We start from the raw sequence: 21,360 nt of genomic DNA on the forward strand, positions 1-21,360 counted from the left end.
GTCCAGAACCCAGCCGCAGAGGGAGTCCAGAAAACAGCCCTACCACCAGGGTCCCTAGCTTAGCATTTTGTATGTGTTGTGGGATTGTTATCATGTTGTGTGACTCTAGAACTCCCAAGAAACCATACAGTGTAATTATAGACTGTCATCAATCATTCAAGATGTGTTTTGTTATGCATCATTCAAGACTCTGGAGGTGAACATACCCAACAATATATATGATGTCATTGCTGAGAATAAAAAAAACCCAGGCAAGGAGATGTATACATTTAAAAAGGACAACAACAGCAACACAGTACCAAGTCAAAGATACAATGGACAGAACTGCAGATTATACAACAAGCGGAGTGAATTGGGAAAGTCAGGGAAAATATGTTAAAAAGTTTGTCAAATATATTGTAAATCATGTAGCCCTTTACACTCGTAGCTGTATACGAGTTGAAAATGGCAGATTTGGGCAATAATAAGCGCCTAAATTGGAATGTAGTGGCTGTTTCAGTAAGGGTTCTGGCTCTGTTCTTCACAGCGCTAATATGGGTTTTTATTGACAGCCATTCTGAACTTGAGCACCACTCGCAACAAGAAGTTGCTGCCATCCCTTCCAGTAATTGGGCAACTTTTGCCATGTTTTTTGTTGTCCAGGTGAGGGGAACTGCTGTAAAAAAAGAGGACTGGATGTATTTTGAAAGATGAAATTGTTATGCTGGTGAATGAGGACCCAAAAGCGACTTGGCGAAAACAGAGTCTTTAATCCAGTAAAGTAAATATACAATCATAAAGCACAATTCCACTCGTAATGACGAGAACAGACTGGAGACTCGATCATGAACTGCAGGTTGCCTCGGGAAGGCACTTGAATGTAGCAGACTCAGACACCTGCTCACCACGCAGCATCTGAGGGAAACACGACACGACAGGGTGATACACAGACACAGCACGGTGAACAATAGACAAGGATCCGACAGGGCAGAAACGGAAAACAAGGGGAGAAATAGGGACTCTAATCAGGGAAAAAGATAGGGAACAGGTGTGGGAAGACTAAATGATTGATTAGGGGAATAGGAACAGCTGGGAGCAGGAACGGAACGATAGAGAGAAGAGAGAGAGGAAGGGAGAGAGAAAAAGGGGAACGAACCTAAAAAGACCAGCAGGGGGAAAACGAACAGAGGGAAAAGCAAAATGACAAGACAATATAAGACAAAACATGACAGTACCCCCCCACTCACCGAGCGCCTCCTGGCGCACTCGAGGAGGAATCCTGGCGGCAACGGAGGAAATCATCAATAAGTGAACGGTCCAGCACGTCCCGAGACGGAACCCAACTCCTCTCCTCAGGACCGTAACCCTCCCAATCCACTAAGTATTGGTGACCCCGTCCCCGAGAACGCATGTCCATGATCCTACGTACCTTGTAAATAGGTGCGCTCTCGACAAGGACGGGAGGGGGGAGGGAAGACGAACGGGGGTGCGAAGAAAGGGCTTGACACAGGAGACATGGAAGACAGGATGGACGCGACGAAGATGTCGCGGAAGAAGCAGTCGCACAGCGACAGGATTGACGACCTGGGAGACACGGAACGGACCAATGAACCGCGGAGTCAACTTACGAGAAGCTGTCGTAAGAGGAAGGTTGCGAGTGGAAAGCCACACTCTCTGGCCGCAACAATACCTTGGACTCTTAATCCTACGTTTATTGGCGGCTCTCACAGTCTGTGCCCTGTAACGGCAAAGTGCAGACCTCACCCTCCTGCAGGTGCGCTCACAACGTTGGACAAACGCTTGAGCGGAGGGAACGCTGGACTCGGCAAGCTGGGATGAGAACAGAGGAGGCTGGTAACCCAGACTACTCTGAAACGGAGATAACCCGGTAGCAGACGAAGGAAGCGAGTTGTGAGCGTATTCTGCCCAGGGGAGCTGTTCTGCCCAAGACGCAGGGTTTCTGAAAGAAAGGCTGCGTAGTATGCGACCAATCGTCTGATTGGCCCTCTCTGCTTGACCGTTAGACTGGGGATGAAACCCGGAAGAGAGACTGACGGACGCACCAATCAAACGACAGAACTCCCTCCAAAACTGTGACGTGAATTGCGGGCCTCTGTCTGAAACGGCGTCTAACGGGAGGCCATGAATTCTGAACACATTCTCGATGATGATTTGTGCCGTCTCCTTAGCGGAAGGAAGTTTAGCGAGGGGAATGAAATGTGCCGCCTTAGAGAACCTATCGACAACCGTAAGAATCACAGTCTTCCCCGCAGACAAAGGCAGACCGGTAATGAAGTCTAGGGCGATGTGAGACCATGGTCGAGAAGGAATGGGGAGCGGTCTGAGACGACCGGCAGGAGGAGAGTTACCTGACTTAGTCTGCGCTCAGTCCGAACAAGCAGCCACGAAACGGCGCGTGTCACGCTCCTGAGTCGGCCACCAAAAGCGCTGGCGAATAGACGCAAGAGTGCCTCGAACACCGGGATGACCAGCTAACTTGGCAGAGTGAGCCCACTGAAGAACAGCCAAACTAGTGGAAACAGGAACGAAAAGAAGGTTACTAGGACAAGCGCGCGGCGACGCAGTGTGCGTGAGTGCTTGCTTAACCTGTCTTTCAATTCCCCAGACTGTCAACCCGACAACACGCCCATAAGGAAGAATCCCCTCGGGATCAGTAGAAGCCACAGAAGAACTAAAAAGACGGGATAAGGCATCAGGCTTGGTGTTCTTGCTATCCGGACGGTAAGAAATCACAAACTCGAAACGAGCGAAAAACAACGCCCAACGAGCTTGACGAGCATTAAGTCGTTTGGCAGAACGGATGTACTCAAGGTTCTTATGGTCTGTCCAAACGACAAAGGAACGGTCGCCCCCTCCAACCACTGTCGCCATTCGCCTAGGGCTAAGCGGATGGCGAGCAGTTTGCGGTTACCCACATCATAGTTGCGTTCAGATGGCGACAGGCGATGAGAAAAATAAGCGCAAGGATGAACCTTATCGTCAGACTGGAAGCGCTGGGATAGAATGGCTCCCACGCCTACCTCTGAAGCGTCAACCTCGACAATGAATTGTCTAGTGACGTCAGGAGTAACGAGGATAGGAGCGGACGTAAAACGTTCTTTTAGAAGATCAAAAGCTCCCTGGGCGGAACCGGACCACTTAAAACACGTCTTGACAGAAGTAAGAGCTGTGAGAGGGCAGCAACTTGACCGAAATTACGAATGAAACGCCGATAGAAATTAGCGAAACCTAGAAAGCGCTGCAACTCGACACGTGACCTTGGAACGGGCCAATCACTGACAGCTTGGACCTTAGCGGAATCCATCTGAATGCCTTCAGCGGAAATAACGGAACCGAGAAAAGTAACGGAGGAGACATGAAAAGAGCACTTCTCAGCCTTCACGTAGAGACAATTCTCTAAAAGGCGCTGTAGAACACGTCGAACGTGCTGAACATGAATCTCGAGTGACGGTGAAAAAATCAGGATATCGTCAAGATAGACAAAAACAAAGATGTTCAGCATGTCTCTCAGAACATCATTAACTAATGCCTGAAAAACAGCTGGCGCATTGGCGAGACCAAACGGCAGAACCCGGTACTCAAAATGCCCTAACGGAGTGTTAAACGCCGTTTTCCACTCGTCCCCCTCTCTGATGCGCACGAGATGGTAAGCGTTACGAAGGTCCAACTTAGTAAAGCACCTGGCTCCCTGCAGAATCTCGAAGGCTGATGACATAAGGGGAAGCGGATAACGATTCTTAACCGTTATGTCATTCAGCCCTCGATAATCCACGCAGGGGCGCAGAGTACCGTCCTTCTTCTTAACAAAAAAACCCCGCCCCGGCCGGAGAGGAAGAAGGCACTATGGTACCGGCGTCAAGAGACACAGACAAATAATCCTCGAGAGCCTTACGTTCGGGAGCCGACAGAGAGTATAGTCTACCCCGAGGAGGAGTGGTCCCCGGAAGGAGATCAATACTACAATCATACGACCGGTGAGGAGGAAGGGAGTTGGCTCGGGACCGACTGAAGACCGTGCGCAGATCATGATATTCCTCCGGCACTCCTGTCAAATCGCCAGGTTCCTCCTGAGAAGTGGGGACAGAAGAAACGGGAGGGATGGCAGACATTAAACACTTCACATGACAAGAAACGTTCCAGGATAGGATAGAATTACTAGACCAATTAATAGAAGGATTATGACAAACTAGCCAGGGATGACCCAAAACAACAGGTGTAAAAGGTGAACGAAAAATCAAAAAAGAAATAGTCTCACTGTGGTTACCAGATACTGTGAGGGTTAAAGGTAGTGTCTCAAATCTGATACTGGGAAGATGACTACCATCTAAGGCGAACATGGGCGTAGGCTTGTCTAACTCTCTGAAAGGAATGTCATGTTTCCGAGCCCATGCTTCGTCCATGAAACAACCCTCAGCCCCAGAGTCTATCAAGGCACTGCATGTAGCACCCGAACCGGTCCAGCGTAGATGGACCGACAAAGTAGTACAGGATCTAGATGGAGAGACCTGAGTAGTAGCGCTCACCAGTAGCCCTCCGCTTACTGATGAGCTCTGGCTTTACTGGACATGAATTAACAAAATGTCCAGCAAGTCCGCAATAGAGGCACAGGCGGTTGGTGATCCTCCGTTCCCTCTCCTTAGTCGAGATGCGAATACCTCCCAGCTGCATGGGCTCAGTCTCTGAGCCAGAGGAGGGAGATGGTTGCGATGCGGAGCAGGGAAACACCGTTGACGCGAGCTCTCTACCACGAGCCTGGTGACGAAGATCTACCCGTCGTTCTATGCGGATGGCGAGAGCAATCAAAGAGTCCACACTTGAAGGAACCTCCCGGGAGAGAATCTCATCTTTAACCACTGCGTGGAGTCCCTCCAGAAAACGAGCGAGCAGCGCCGGCTCGTTCCACTCACTAGAGGCAGCAAGAGTGCGAAACTCAATAGAGTAATCCGTTATGGATCGATCACCTTGGCATAGGGAAGCCAGGGCCCTAGAAGCCTCCCTACCAAAAACTGAACGGTCAAAAACCCGAATCATCTCCTCTTTAAAGTTCTGGTAATTGTTAGAGCAATCAGCCCTTGCCTCCCAGATAGCTGTGCCCCACTCTCGAGCCCGGCCAGTAAGGAGTGAAATGACGTAAGCAACCCGAGCTCTCTCTCTAGAGTATGTGTTGGGTTGGAGAGAGAACACAATATCACACTGGGTGAGAAAGGAGCGGCACTCCGTGGGCTGCCCGGAGTAGCAAGGTGGGTTATTAACCCTAGGTTCCGGAGGCTCGGCAGGCCAGGAAGTAACAGGTGGCACGAGACGAAGACTCTGGAACTGTCCAGAGAGGTCGGAAACCTGAGCGGCCAGGTTCTCCACGGCATGGCGAGCAGCAGACAATTCCTGCTCGTGTCTGCCGAGCATGGCTCCTTGGATCTCGACGGCAGTGTTACGAGCGTCTGTAGTCGCTGGGTCCATTCTTTGGTCGGATCCTTCTGTTATGCTGATGAATGAGGACCCAAAAGCGACTTGGCGAAAACAGAGTCTTTAATCCAGTAAAGTAAATATACAATCATAAAGCACAATTCCACTCGTAATGACGAGAACAGACTGGAGACTCGATCATGAACTGCAGGTTGCCTCGGGAAGGCACTTGAACGTAGCAGACTCAGACACCTGCTCACCACGCAGCATCTGAGGGAAACACGACACGACAGGGCGATACACAGACACAGCACGGTGAACAATAGACAAGGATCCGACAGGGCAGAAACGGAAAACAAGGGGAGAAATAGGGACTCTAATCAGGGAAAAAGATAGGGAACAGGTGTGGGAAGACTAAATGATTGATTAGGGGAATAGGAACAGCTGGGAGCAGGAACGGAACGATAGAGAGAAGAGAGAGAGGAAGGGAGAGAGAAAAAGGGGAACGAACCTAAAAAGACCAGCAGGGGGAAAACGAACAGAGGGAAAAGCAAAATGACAAGACAATATAAGACAAAACATGACAGAAATGTTGAGGATTATAATAAATACCGCTGTAAAGGCTCTCGTCCTCCTCTTCTGAGGAGGACTAGCGAGAAGGATCAACGTTTATGATCACTATGTTTGATGTACAGTTGCAAGATGACATGTCGTCATATCCTGGGGTCTTCTGTTTGTTTATTGTGAAAAAAGATTGCCGCATCACACGCACCTGAATGCACCTAAATTCCGATCTGTTTTTCTGAATTTCCTTGTGAAAGCCTAAAATTGTAAGATCATATTTTTTAACAGCTAATTATGTTGGCAGTGAAACAAGCTTTCAGATCATACCCACCTGACCCTGATTGTGATTTATAATGGACCGTTTTTGGATTGCGTAAACAACAACAGTAATTGGGTGATTCTGCAACTACAGGAACTTCTATGGTCCTCAGGGATAGAAGTTAAATTTTTGTCATTTTATTTTTTTAAATATATTTTTTTCTTTATATGTTAAGTTCACACTACCATCACCCCAGATTTTTTAACACCTCTCTATCTTGTATTTTAGCTACTTTTCAGATGCATTTTATACCTCAGTTTCGCTGTTCAGCCCTTGTCCCTGACCCAGACTTTTGAGCTTCCACTATGTTTTTCTATGAGAAAACAATAATTACACATTATGCAATGTCATCTTCTAGAGAAAGAGTCAATTAAATAAAATCTATATCAATATGTATTGTGAGTATGTTACTTACACACAATATACCTGTCCTTTGGTAATGGTGTCATTTCCACCACTGAGGGCAAATTCCTCATTTAATAAAGTGTTGTCAAGAGAATGTTAACTTAGTTACCATGGAAACTTATTGTGACACTGAAGCACATGGCTGCAGCAAACAGTTGGTCCGGAAGTTATGTCCAGAAGTTGTATAAAAATCTCGGTAAATATTACTACTAATAGTCCTACTATGAATTCTGCAAAATATGTCCTTTTTGGGTTGTCAAGCCAACAGTCCAGGATAGGGACACATGCCTCTGCAAAACCCACGCCAACCTCCAGTTCATGGCAGATCACAAAGTGATCAGCTGCAGCAACAATGAGAACCTAAATTAGTCTGTGTGCTGTGAGAACCTGAAGAAAGAGTGCACGAACACAGAGTGCTCTCTTTTCTAAGCAAAAGAGCTTCAAACACCTGACTTTGATGCTGGTGAACAGACATGGTGGTTTGAGAGGAAAAACAAAGCTGAAGAGAGAGAAAATGAAAAACAAAGCGGGAAACCTAGATAAGTTCACTGTACATTTGACAGTATAAGAAAAGGTGTGTGGCACACCGCATATTCTACTAGAGGACTTCTCCAAAGGCTTGAAAGAGACGTTGGGGAAACACGTGTACAACATTCCACACCGATACTCCAAACTGAGAGAATTAAAAGAGAATCTGCGGAAAGAGAACTCAGGGGCGCAACTTTCACTGGGGACAGGGGGGACATGTCCCCCTACATTATGAAATTGCATCCCCCCCCCCCCCCCCCCCCCCCCAGATTTATCATTGGAATATGATACAAAATGAGGCAACAGTGTGCTTTAGGACAATGCAGATGACTCTGAGTGGTCGGGTAGGCTGTTTGGAGTGTTTATCCGACTGGATAAAACAAATTATAATAATTACCACCCCACCCCACACTTCTAAAACCAAACTTGCGCCCCTGAGAGAACTACCTGTGTAAATACACCAGTGAAATCCAGGCAGTTCACTTTGGTGATTCTCACAAGCAGGTGACCTTCCACACCTGTGTTGGGTATACCACAAATGATACAGTTTCAAATTTTGCTCATAAATTAATTATAAATGAATTGTATGATATTTCATTTTCAACTAAAATTGATGTTTAATAACATTTGTCAATGGCTGTCTGAGAAAGAATGACTAAAATATATACATTCCTGAATAGTACGATCACAGAGATTATCAGATATTATTTCTAGACAAATCAAAGACAATTATAATACAGGTAAAATGGTTTTTCAATATGTTTTCATTTCTGAAATCTTGCATGGCCAAAGTGCCCGAAGAATCACCCAATTGTGTTATGGTGGGGATACGGGGCTGTGTTCCAAACTAAACAGCGACAAATCAGCTTGTTCCTCAATGGCACAGCTAGGAGAGCTCACAAAGGTACCTTTTATAGTTGAAGACTTTTCTTTTGAGTCATAAAAGTGTACTGAAATTGCTTAAGAACTGTGCACACTTTGGAGAGGTGTGTGGCCACTTGGAGTGACCAGTTCATCTTCTCACTCAAACCTTTGTAATGTTTGTCTTATGTTGCAACCACCCCACATTTTCCAGGAATAATCTTATCATGTTAATGAATGTACCCAGAGTATTTTCAGATTTTGTTTTCAACAAAAGTGGCAAAGTACACTAAATGTAAAATGCACATAATGTCAACAGTGTAATGTTTGGATTCAGTCTTGTGTCAAGTGAACTATTGTGTACTCACATTTGGTCAAATCATTTTCCGATTACCTCCAAACTGTTCCCTATCAATTTCTAAAATGGTTATGCATTTCCATACTTCTTCTGGAAGAAACATTTCAATTTATCCCCTATCCATATAGGCCAATTCCCACACGGGTGAAAGGTGAAAGCATTTGGTTCAGTATTATACTGTAATAACCAATTAAGACAGTCAGTATATCGTTCACTGTGGTTCCAAATAAGGGAAGAGCAGTCTGACGTTTCATGTCAGCACTCCGTTCGAGCTGCTTAGGCATAAGGGGAAGTACAAGTATGCCTGAAACTGCAAGATAATGGTTGGTTGTGTTTTATGATAAATGACCCCATATTGTCATGTTATTGCACATACTTTGCTTCCTGTGTGTCCCAGCAGGAAACCTGTGGCTCCTATAGATCCCTCTCCTTCTTGTTTTTAGCTGAAGTGGCAATAAGATTTGAAGTCAAGACTTCGTACAATGTTTCCTATACAATTCCAGCTACCATATTTATGCCCTCTCCTACAGGACTGACATTCAGCGGGAACACATGGGTAGTTTGGGAGTTCTCATAGTTAAACTCATTTTAACACACTCTTAGATTATTTTATTTTTTTGTGGACTGATCTGGTGCTACTGTTTTGATCGGAAGAACCCTTTTTGGAAGAACGTTTTTTTTGATGATTCTTTGGAAGGCAAGAAGGGTTCTATGTTCAACCATATATCATATTTCCCAGCATGCTCTAATGCAGGGTGATTTTCAGGAGTGTTTGTTTTAATGTGTTTTTGCATAAACAGTAGAGGTCAGAAGTGTACATACACCTTAGCAAAATACATTTAAACTCAGTTCTTCACAATTCCTGACATTTAATCCTAGTAAAAAGTCCCTGTCTTAGGTCAGTTAGGACTTTAGAATTTAGAATAATAGTAGTAGAATTTAGAATAATAGTAGAGAGTGATTCATTTCAGCTTTTATTTTTTTCATCACATTCCCAGTGGGTCAGAAGTTTACATACACTCAATTAGTATTTGGTAGCATTACCTTTAAACTTGTTTAATTTTGGTCAAACATTTCTGGTGGCCTTCCACAAGCTTCCCACAATAAGTTGGGGGAATTTTGGCCCATTCCTCCTGATAGAGCTGGTGTAACTGAGTCAGGTTTATAGGCCTCCTTGCTAGCACGTGCTTTTTCAGTTCTGCCCACACATTTTTTAGGATTAGGATTGAGGTCAGGGCTTTGTGATGGCCAATCCAATACCTTGACTTTATTGTCCTTAAGCCATTTTGCCACAACTTTGGAAGTATGCTTGGGGTCATTGTCCATTTGGAAGACCCATTTGTGACCAAGCTTTAACTTCCTGACTGATGTCTTGAGATGTTACTTCAATATATCCACATAATTTTCTACCTAATGATGCCATCTATTTTGTGAAGTGCACTAGTCCCCTCCTGCAGCAAAGCACCCCCACAACATGATGCTGCCACCCCGTGCTTCACAGTTGGGGCGGTGTTCTTCGGCCGTCAAGCCTCCCCCTTTATCCTCCAAACATAACGATGGTCATTATGGCCAAACAGTTCTATTTTTGTTTCATCAGACCAGAGGACATTTCTCCAAAAAGTATGATCTTTGTACCCATGTGCAGTTGCAAACCGTAGTCTGGCTTTTTTATGCCTGTTTTGGAGCAGTGGCTTCTTCCTTGCTGAGAGGCCTTTCAGGTTATATCGATATAGGACTCGTTTTACTGTGGATATAGATAATGTTGTACCTGTTTCCTCCAGCATCTTCACAAGGTCCTTTGCTGTTGTTCTGGGATTGATTTGCACTTTTTACACCGAAGTACATTCATCTCTAGGAGACAGAACGCATCTCCTTCCTGATCGGTATGACGGCTGCGTGGTCCCACGGTGTTTAAACTTGCGTACTATTGTTTGTACAGATGAACGTGGTACCTTCAGGCGTTTATAAATTGCTCCCAAGCCTTTTCCCACTTGTGTTTCGTGGGTGATTATTTTCTGTTCTGTGTTTTGTTTCACCGTTCAGATCTGTTTTGTTTCGTTTCGCCGTAAACAAGATGAACACTTACCACGCTGCGCTTTGGTCCTCACCTCATTCCAACGACGAGCGTCACAGATTTAAACAATTCCACTTGTTGGATATCGTAACTCTGACTGGATTCCAATAGCAATTACACATCACTTTGCGAGCCAACATAATTTGACTTGCAGGCCTGACGTGGCCTGTAAACCAAGATTTTCCTAACACCACTGTGTTAGGGTTTAACTAAGCCTAGACACATCTTTCATAAATATTTTGATTTTAAAGGCTGGTGGAACCATTCATAGAGGGTTCTAAGAATAACCTTTAGATAATAAAGTGGTTCTTGGTAGAACCACATACAAGGTATTCTATGAAGAACCCTACATGGTAGACCCTTTGCACAGGGTTCTACCTAGCACCAAAAAGGGTTCAGGAAAACTGAAGAACACTACATGGTTCTACTTAGTACACATTTTTTAAAGAATGCATTTAAACGTTCTCTTTGAGCTCAATTCCCTTTGATTTGACTATGTACCCAGAGTGATTTTTCCATCTAATTTCATCTCTGTTCTCTTATACGTTGCGAGGTTTCAGAAACAAAGTGCCTTGCAGTACTCCATACAACAGGTTTCTCTTAAGGTTTGCCCCGGCTCTATACTTTTTAAAGGGGAAAACTAATGATTGATCTTCACACGGTTAAGGTTTTATGTGTCCATAAAAGGAAGTTGAGCCCATTATTTGGAGGGGAAAGCGAGTTCTCCTGAAATGTAAGGTTCTGGAGATTGTTCTAGTTTAAACAGAACTCGGCAGCCGGCCCAACACACACAAACACACAGATTTTTCATATTTGAATTAAGCGAAATAGGGAGAAATATTTTGCCCTGGAGGATCCTGTTTTTCCATGATGGGAAAGGGATAGAGAATAAGTTATAGTACTCATTCATTTCTAGCAAGCGAAATGAGATCTCAGTAAAAACCGGTAGATTCCACTATAGCGCGCCGTCAATGAAAAACACCTGAGATTTAAATGGGTACCATGTGGAGTATGTTGGTTATCATGACTGCAAACTTTGTTTATTCTTCTTTCTTTCTTTCTTTTTCAGCTTTCCTTCATTCCCCCTACCAGCCAGTGTATACGGCCACAAAGCACGGGGTGATAGGCTTCTCCAGAGCCATAGCGGTGAGTTCTAATACCCCCCCAAACCTCTCCTCGAGTACACCTAGCCGTTCCACATACAGTGCCCTCCGTAATTATTGGGACAGTGAAACACTTTATTCTTCTTTTGGCTCTGCATTCCAAAAGTTTAGATTTTAAATCAATGACTATGAGGTTAAAGTGCAGACTGTCAAATTCACTTATGTGTATTAAAACAGTAAAAAGTATAGCCTACCAATTGGCTTGTCGCAGTGCTTGAGGCATCACTACAAACCTGGGTTTGATCCCAAGCTGAGTCACTACCAATGAGGCGGCGCACAATTGGCCCAGCGTTGTCCGGGTTAGGGGAGGGTTTGGCCGGCTAGGAATGTCCTTGTCCTATTGCGCTCTAGCGACTCCTTGTGGTGAGTCGGGCGCATGCACGGTCACCATTTGTTTCCTTTGACACATTGGTGTGGCTGGCTTCTGGGTTTAGTGAGCAGTGTGTCAAGAAGCAGTGCGATGGGACAAGACTGTAACTACCAATCACGAAATTCGGTAGAAAAAGGGGTAAAAGTACAAAAAATATATACATTTAATATTTGGTCCCATATTCCTAGCACGCAATGACTACATCAAGCATGTGACTCAAAATATTTGTTGGATGCATTTACTGTTTTGTTTTGGTTGGTTTCTGTTTCAGATTATCACTTTTATTGTAAATAAGAAGAGAATATGTTTCTAAACACTTCTACATTAACTTGGCTGCTACCATGATTATGGATAATCGTTGATGTAGTCATTGTGAGCGATTAATATGGGAACAAACACTAAACTTTGGACTACTTTAATAGACATACAGTATGTAATACAAAACCAGTACACCTGATTTAAGTAATGAAGGGCTTGATGATTAGTTGACCAGTTGAAGGAGTTGTCGTAGTAGAATGTGTGATATGTGGAATGGCTGGGGGTACTCCAGGAAAGGCATGGAAAACACTGGCCTAGACACATTCCTTTGCCCTGGGTGATTACGCTTGACCGTGTTCGGACATGTTTGTGCTCCTCTTTCTCACACACACACACACACATACCACACACACACACACACGCACACATAACAAACACATACACACTGGCACGTGGCTCCTTTCACACACACACACACACACACACACACACACACACACACACACACACACACACACACACACACACACACACACACACACACACACACACACACACTCTGACACGTCTGTGTTCCTTTCCTCTCTCCACGCAGGATGCAGCCGAGGTGGAGAACTATGGTGTGAGGATCAACACGCTGTGCCCTGCCTTCGTGGACACCCCTCTCCTGCGCTCCGTGGAACACGAGGACAACATGGGCAAGTTTGACAAGTTCAAGGACGACTTAAAGAGGAGCGTGCACAAGTTCGGAGTGCTTCAGTGAGTTCCTATTCATGTTGTGTAGAAGTTGCCTCATTTCCCTCCTTTTACACTCTTTTACCTATCAATGTTCTTTATAACTCAGGTTTACTGTAAATCTATGAGGTGTATATAGGATACTGCTTCAGATTAATGTATACAAGTGTTGTTTATACCTAAACAAGTCAGCACAGACCTAGAGTCAGCTTACCCTCCCCACATGGCCCCGCGAAACCACCCAAATACTAACTCCATTCTACGACATCAAGTAATACAGTATCTGGAGTAGCAAAGCCTCCCTAATCAGTGTCCATTTCCTCCTTAAATCCTCCCTCCACATAGTATGTGTGGGAGGCCATGGAGGTTGTTATCCCTCCTCAGTTTCCCTGTCTTATCTGGAGAGAGGAGAGAGGGGGCCTTGGAAGCTTCCTGGTGTGTTTATGTCTTGTCCCCTCTCTATGTCACTGTGTTTTGAGTGCTTTGGACGACATCAGACAAGGTTTTCTACTTCAGAAGCAAACGGCGGTAGAGATATACAGATACAAACGTTGAGGGGTATTCTGAGGAAAGACTTAACTCACTGTCAACATTTATTGGAAATGATTAGGTTTGCTACGATATGCATCAGAAACATGCAAAGACAAATATTGAGAAATACAGTGTGTTTGAGATAAGATGCACTTAAAATCATATGCAGGCCAAGTTGTGTTATTTATATCAGAATGCACTTCAGTCTTGAATGCTTACATCTACCAGCTCAGCTGCTTTTAAAGTACAGTATTTCGTAATACCTTGTCCAAGCTGTTTGGCCTGGGGCAAGGCGATTTGATAAATCTGTTGGCTACGGCGTCAAAAAGAGGCCTTTTTAAATGTTGATCTTGTATCTCTTTCAGCCAGGAAATTGTTGAATTAAGTGACATTGTAATGGCGTTCGTCTGTTGAAGGAAGAGAGTCGGACCGAAATGCAGCGTGTTGGTTACTCATGACTTTAATAAATGAAGAGCGTAACATGAAATAACTCATAAATACAAAACAACAAACAGAACGTGAAACTTATTACAGCCTACCTGGTGAACACTACACAAAGACAGGAACAATCACCCACGAAATACAAAGCGAAACTATGGCTCCCTAAATACGGTTCCCAATCAGAGACAACGAGAATCACCTGACTCTGATTGAGAATCACCTCAGGCAGCCAAGCCTATACAACACCCCTAATCAGCCGCGATCCCAAATAATAACAAACCCCAATAAGAAAACAACATATAAACCCATGTCACACCCTGGCCTACCCAAACATATAACAAAAACACAAAATACAATGACCAAGGCGTGACAGACATAATGTTTCAGGAACTCTCTGATATAATCATGAGGGCATTTTGCTAGCTATTGTTTGTTTGCTAGTCCAATTCAATCCATAAAAACTTTAGGAATTGAAAGAGAATGTATGGCCATGGCCTCTCTCTTTCTCGGGTCGTGTTAATTAAACACCAGGCGGAAGACAACCGAATGAACCAGGGAGGAACTATCTGGACACTGTTACCTACCTAACACGACCCTGTTTTCTCTCTATCTCTCAATCTCTATCCCCAGACCTTCGCTGATCGCAGAGGGAGTGTTACGCCTGATAACTGATACCGGTCTAAACGGTGCCGTGATGAAGATCACCTGCTCTAAAGGGATCCACTTCCACACCTACGAGCCCCTGTCCGCTTGAGAGGAACAACGCGGAATACCGTCGGACTTCTGTCACCCACCCAGACAAAGGAATTTAAAGTGGTCGGAGTATGGAGTCATTCAGAAAGTAGACCCATGTGTCTATGGAATTGGTAGAAATGTAGGCCCATTGAATTAGGAATTAGAATAGTAATTTAATGGGACCTCTATTTGTATGCCTACGATGGATGTAACCAAGATTCCAGTAGTCTTACTTAATAGGTGTGAACAAAGGTAGCCAAAGAGGGTTTAGTTTTCGGGTTTCCCTCATCATAGAATCCTCCAGTTGATTTGACTAGTATGAGAGACTTGTTTCCCTCATCATATAATCCTCCAGTTGATTTGACTAGTATGAGAGACTTGTTTCCCTCATCATAGAATCCTCCAGTTGATTTGACTAGTATGAGAGACTTGGTACAAATTGACTGCTGTATTTATTTTATTTATTTAACTAGGCAAGTCAGCTAAGAGAAAATTCTTATTACCCAATTATGAAATGGACGTTTTATCACAGCACAGTATGTGTTTACAATTTTACCAAATAACTGTAGTTTATTTATGATACAATAGCATGCTTTATTATCATAGAATATGTGAAAATTGTATTTTTGTTCTCTGTCATACAATAAACTTTGACTCCTTTCCTCTTCTCCTTCACTTGTTACATGACTATGTACATAACACAGTATCTGTAACACAGTAATGCAGGTTTAGCTGGAAGAAAGAGGACTCTTGAGGGCTGGGGAGTTGTCAGCATGCTACCAAGCTGAGCATGTTGCCGTTGGGCTAAGTATGTTGCCGTTGGGAGTGTCCACCTCACCTCCACTACCATGCAGTAAAACAGGCTTTGACGAGAGGAGAAACTGTGACAAGGAGCAGACAGTTTTTTTTTCAATCCTTTGCTACTTACTTTGAGTTAATTCCAGGATGCATGCGTGACAGGAATTCACATCTGGATATCACCCCCTCCTCCCGCCATCCCTCTCCCCCCACCCGCCCTCCCGCTATCAGCTGCGGTCTGTGTTAACTTGTTTACCAAACAGTCTTTCCGAGAGATTCTATGACCAGGAAAAGAGAGGGGTGGAGAGAGCGAGCGGCACACATTTGATATGGGTCACAGGAGGTGAAGGAAGATGCCTGATACAAACCTCATCAAAGGAGGAGCGTTAGAGAAAATAAGAATTCCTCAGAACAGGTTACCTCATTCAAACTGAGACATTGATTGTGTATGTGTGCCATTCAGCGGGTGAATGGGCATGACCAAAGATTCAAGTGCCTTCGAACAGGGTATGGTAGTAGGTGCCAGGCGCACCGGTTTGAGTTTGTCGAGAAATGCAACGCTGCTGGGTTTTTCACATTCAACCGTTTCCCGTGTGTATCAAGAATGGGCCACCACCCAAAGGACATCCAGCCAACTTGACACAACTGTGGGAAGCATTGGAGTCAACATGGGCCAGCATCCCTGTGGAATAATTTTGACACCTTGTAGTGTCCATGCCCCGATGAAATGATGCTGTTCTGAGGGCAACTCAATATTAGGAAGGTGTTCTTAATGATTTGTCCGCTCATTGTATACATAATGTATCACACCCATTGTGAAATGATATACTCAGCAAGGTGGAAGGATTGGTACCACCATAATATAGAGTACCAGTCAAAAGTTTGGACACACCTACTCATTCAAGGGTTTTTCTTTATTTTTACCATTTTCTACATTGTAGAATAATAGTCAAGACATCAAAACTATGAAATAACACATATGGAATCATGTAGTAACCAAAAAAATGTTAAACACATTTGTTTTAGATTCTTCAATGTAGCCAGCCTTTGTTTACCAAACCTACCTTGTCCAAACACAACTGATTGGCTCAAATGCAAAGAAGGAAATAAATTCCACAAATTAACATTTAACAAGGCACACCTGTTAATTTAAATGCATTCCAGGTGACTACCTCATGAAGCTGGTTGAGAGAATGCCAAGCGTGTGCAAAGCTGTCATCAAGGCAAAGGGTGGCTACTCTCAAATATTAAACATATTTTGATTTAACACTTTTGGTTAATACATGATTCCATATGTGTTATTTCATAGTTTTGATGTCTTCACTATTATTTTACAATTTAAGAAATTAAGAAAACCCTTGAATGAGTAGGTGAGTCTAAACTTTTGACTGGTACCTATCTACACTGCCGTTAAAAGTTCGGGGTCACATAGAAATGCCCTTGTTTTTGAAAGAAATGCAATTTTTTTATCCATTAAAATAACATCATATTGATCAGAAATACAGTGTAGACATTGTTAATGTTGTAAATGCCTACTGTAGCTGGAAACAGCTGATTTTTAATGGAATGTCTACGTAGGCGTACAGAGGCCCTTTATCAGCAACCATCACTCGTGTTCCAATGGCACGTTGTGTTAGCTAATCCAAGTTCATAATTTTAAAAGGCTAATTGATCATTAGAAAACCCTTTTGCTATTATGTTAGCACAGCTGAAAACTGTTGTTCTGATTAAAGAAGCAATAAAACTGGTCTTTAGACTAGTTGAGTATCTGGAGCATCAGCATTTATGGGTTTGATTACAGGCTCAAAATCTCCAGAAACAAATAACTTTCTTCTGAAACTCGTCAGTCTATGCTTGTTCTTAGAAATGAAGGCTTTTCCATGTGAGAAATTGACAAGAAACTGAAGATCTCGTACAATGCTGTGTATTACTCCCTTCACAGAAGCGCAAACTGGCACTAACCAGAATAGAAAGAGGAGTGGAAGGCGCTGGAGCACAACTGAACAAGAGGACAAGTGCATTAGAGTGTCTAATTTGAGAAACAGACACCTTACAAATCCTCAACTGGCAGCTTCATTAAACAGTACCCACAAAACACATTTAACATTTAACATTTAAGTCATTTAGCAGACGCTCTTATCCAGAGAGACTTACAAATTGGTGCATTCACCTTATGACATCCAGTGGAACAGCCACTTTACAATAGTGCATCTAAATCTTTTAAGGGGGGGGTAGAAGGATTACTTTATCCTATCCTAGGTATTCCTTAAAGAGGTGGGGTTTCAGGTGTCTCCGGAAGGTGGTGATTGACTCCGCTGTCCTGGCGTCGTGAGGGAGTTTGTTCCACCATTGGGGGGCCAGAGCAGCGAACAGTTTTGACTGGGCTGAGCGGGAACTGTACTTCCTCAGTGGTAGGGAGGCGAGCAGGCCAGAGGTGGATGAACGCAGTGCCCTTGTTTGGGTGTAGGGCCTGATCAGAGCCTGGAGGTTCTGAGGTGCCGTTCCCCTCACAGCTCCATAGGCAAGCACGATGGTCTTGTAGCGGATGCGAGCTTCAACTGGAAGCCAGTGGAGAGAGCGGAGGAGCGGGGTGATGTGAGAGAACTTGGGAAGGTTGAACACCAGACGGGCTGCGGCGTTCTGGATGAGTTGTAGGGGTTTAATGGCACAGGCAGGGAGCCCAGCCAACAGCGAGTTGCAGTAATCCAGACGGGAGATGACAAGTGCCTGGATTAGGACCTGCGCCGCTTCCTGTGTGAGGCAGGGTCGTACTCAACATCTCAACATCAACAGTGAAGAGGCGACTCCGGGATGCTGGCCTTATAATGGGCCTCTGTACGCCTATGTTGATATTCCATTAAAAATGAGCCGCTTCCAGCTACAATAGTCATTTACAACATTAGCAATGTCTACAATGTATTTCTGATCAATTTGATGTTATTTGAATGGACAATTTTTTAACATTTTCTTTCAAAAACAAATAAATGTTTAAGTGACCCCAAACTTTTGAACGGTAATATATGTTTGTATGTATATGGAGTCAATGGAATGGAGTGGAGTCATTGGAGTCATTGGAAGGGTATCAAACACATCTAACACGTGGTTTCCATGTGGTTGATACCATTCCATTGTCTCCATTCCAGCCAATATTATAAGCCGTCCTCCCTCAGCAGCCTCCACTGGTATACATGGATTATATATAGTATCTTTAAGATGTGAATCTCAGGCCTGACATGTCAAACCCGGGTATGTGAAATGCTCCTTCCTCCTGCTGAATTGTGTTTCAACCATGTTCAACAATGTCCGTCCACCCCCCCCCCCCCAGATTTGTCTAGCTCCATCATAGTTCTGAAACATAACTCCCAAATGCAAATGTAGCTGATCATGCAAATTCAGACGTGCATTATAAGGTTGAGTCCCAAATGGCACCCTATTCCCTATATAGTGCATTAACCTATGGGCCTTGATCAAGTACTGCACTATGTAGGGAATAGGGTGTGCCATTTTGGGATAGAGCCCATGTATGACCAAGGAAGGAACATCGACCACTACCTTTACCTACTAATGTGCATAATTCAGACAGACTTTACCTACTGTATTTATGCAAAATTCGGACACTCTCCACTGCCATTACAACCTTACCAGAGGGAATACCTCTCCAACTATACAGGTTAGAAGTTTAAATTAAGCTGTACATTTTCTAATATCATTGAGTGGTCTGTAATTGTGTTGTTTGGTATGTCAATGTGTTGCATACAGTATAGTTGACTGTTCTTTATTGTAGTCTGCTATTAACATAGACTTGACATATTTCAGCATATACTCTTCTATTTCTTTAGGATTCAAGTTGCCGTATGACAGCACTTGTCAGGGTTTATTTGTAATATCTGACCGTTTATCTAATAAGCTGTAACATGGTGACGTTTACAATTGTTACAATATCACTCTTGGCCATTCTTGTCCCGTATATTCACAGACCCCAACAACTGTGAAAAGATGAACAATTCGGTAGACAGCAATTCTCCGCTCCTCTCCCCCCAACCCCTGTTTCATGTCCAGTGTCTACTATACACTGCTGGCGACTCAATAAACCTCATCCCGAGTCTTCCCACCAATGCCTACGTCCTGTGGCTGATGCTGAGCGGAGGGGTGTGTGTGTGTGTGTGTGTGTGTGTGTGTGTGTGTGTGTGTGTGTGTGTGTGTGTGTGTGTGTGTGTGTGTGTGTGTGTGTGTGTGTGTGTGTGTGTGTGTGTGTGTGTGTGTGTGTGTGTGTGTGTGTGTGTGTGTGTGTGTGTGAATGTTCTCTCTGTTCTTTCTGCTGTTGTTGGGCTTCTAGGCCATATGTAATGATAGGGCGGCTACATTGACTAGGAGCTGGGTGTGAACTTTATAGTTGAAATCATATCATTAAGTTAACACCACCAGTCATAAACCTATATTTACATCTACCTCCCAACCCCTGTGAATTAGACAGGATGTTCTCTCTCCTGTTCAAAACTCACATTGTGATCAATTGAAGCACATAGCTGTTTACTCAGAATGGCGTGTACGCATGATGTATTCATCACACTGTTGAGTGCAAACTATACAATGACTAAAGTGCATGTGATAATATGGTATTTCCGTGTATCAGGGTGTTGAATGAATTTGTTCAAGAAGAAGGTTACATATCCTAATATGGTCCATGATGTTTCCTTTTGTGATGGTGTGCAATGTCACGCACCGCCACAACCACGCCTTAAAAGGGGCAGTTCAGTAAAAAAACATTTTCATGTTTGTGTATTATATTTCCACACTGTGAGGTAAAAATGACACTCTGAAATTGTGAAAATTATGATTAATGCCATTTTTGTGTAAGAGCTATTTGGAAACAATGCCTGGAATTTCAACCTGTTCAGGTGAGACCTAACTTTTGGCCCATATCATAATTATAATAGACCAATGACTGTTCATCTGGTTAAAGGGGTGGGTTCTAGACCATCCTATCAGCCAATCAGGGCTATTTATGTAAATATATTTGTATTTGTTTCCTGATGCCCACACGTTCAGACTGAGCATTTCAAGTGTCAAAGGTGATTCAGGGAAATAATTATTTTCACTAAATACACACACACAGTAATTTATTAGATATAAAGTGATTATTTAAAAACATAATTACAAAGACTGCATGGGGGCTTTAAACACATGTCATTACATGTTGGCTCAGTCAAAGGTGTAAAAGCTGAATTACCCAACCTGCTTTGAGAAATGCATACACCTCCAGGTGTTTAAAGAATGCTCCTGGTGAAAGGGTTTGTTCTGTCCCAGGTACAAACATGCGTCCTTTGTCCTGATCTTATCCACATTGACAACTATCTTTTATCCGTCTATTGTTGTTCTCATTGTGACAGGATTTCCTGATCACAATGCGTCAGGGTCCCTGACTACATCTGGAGGTGGTCGGAAGATCTGATCACAAGCTTTTAATCGTCTACAACTGTGGGCACTGTCAGAATGTGGAGAGGATCAGGACAAAGGTTAGAACCAGGTATAAACAGGGCTTTTGAGAAGTATGGCTCAATGATTGATTAGATATTAAGAGAGAGGTTTCTTTCCACAGAGCAGCCCTTGAATGCTGTTCATTGACTACAGCTCAGCATTTAACACCATAGTGTCCATGAAGCTCATCACTAAGCTAAGGCCCCTGGGACTAAACACCTTCCTCCGCAACTGGATCCTGTACTCCCTGTCAGGCCGCCCCCAGGTGGTAAGGGTAGGCAACAACACATCTGCCACGCTGATCCTCAACACTGGGGCCCCTCAGGGGTGTGTACTTAG

The 21,360-nt window shown here is 43.8% G+C and overlaps 1 protein-coding gene across 1 annotated transcript in view; it reads left to right on the forward strand.

Moving 5' to 3' along the window:
- Positions 1-15,412, forward strand: part of LOC124001807 (15-hydroxyprostaglandin dehydrogenase [NAD(+)]-like) — a 34,058-nt gene extending 18,646 nt beyond the window's left edge. Inside the window, exons 5-7 of the mRNA XM_046308892.1 lie at positions 11,582-11,658; positions 12,899-13,062; positions 14,641-15,412. Of these exons, the coding sequence (XP_046164848.1) occupies positions 11,582-11,658; positions 12,899-13,062; positions 14,641-14,764 (365 nt within the window). The 3' untranslated portion in view covers positions 14,765-15,412. The remainder of the gene's footprint in view (positions 1-11,581; positions 11,659-12,898; positions 13,063-14,640) is intronic.
- Positions 15,413-21,360: the final 5,948 nt, after the last annotated feature.

The sequence above is a fragment of the Oncorhynchus gorbuscha genome, linkage group LG17 (assembly GCF_021184085.1).
Source record: "Oncorhynchus gorbuscha isolate QuinsamMale2020 ecotype Even-year linkage group LG17, OgorEven_v1.0, whole genome shotgun sequence".
Classification (NCBI taxonomy): Eukaryota; Metazoa; Chordata; class Actinopteri; order Salmoniformes; family Salmonidae; genus Oncorhynchus; species Oncorhynchus gorbuscha.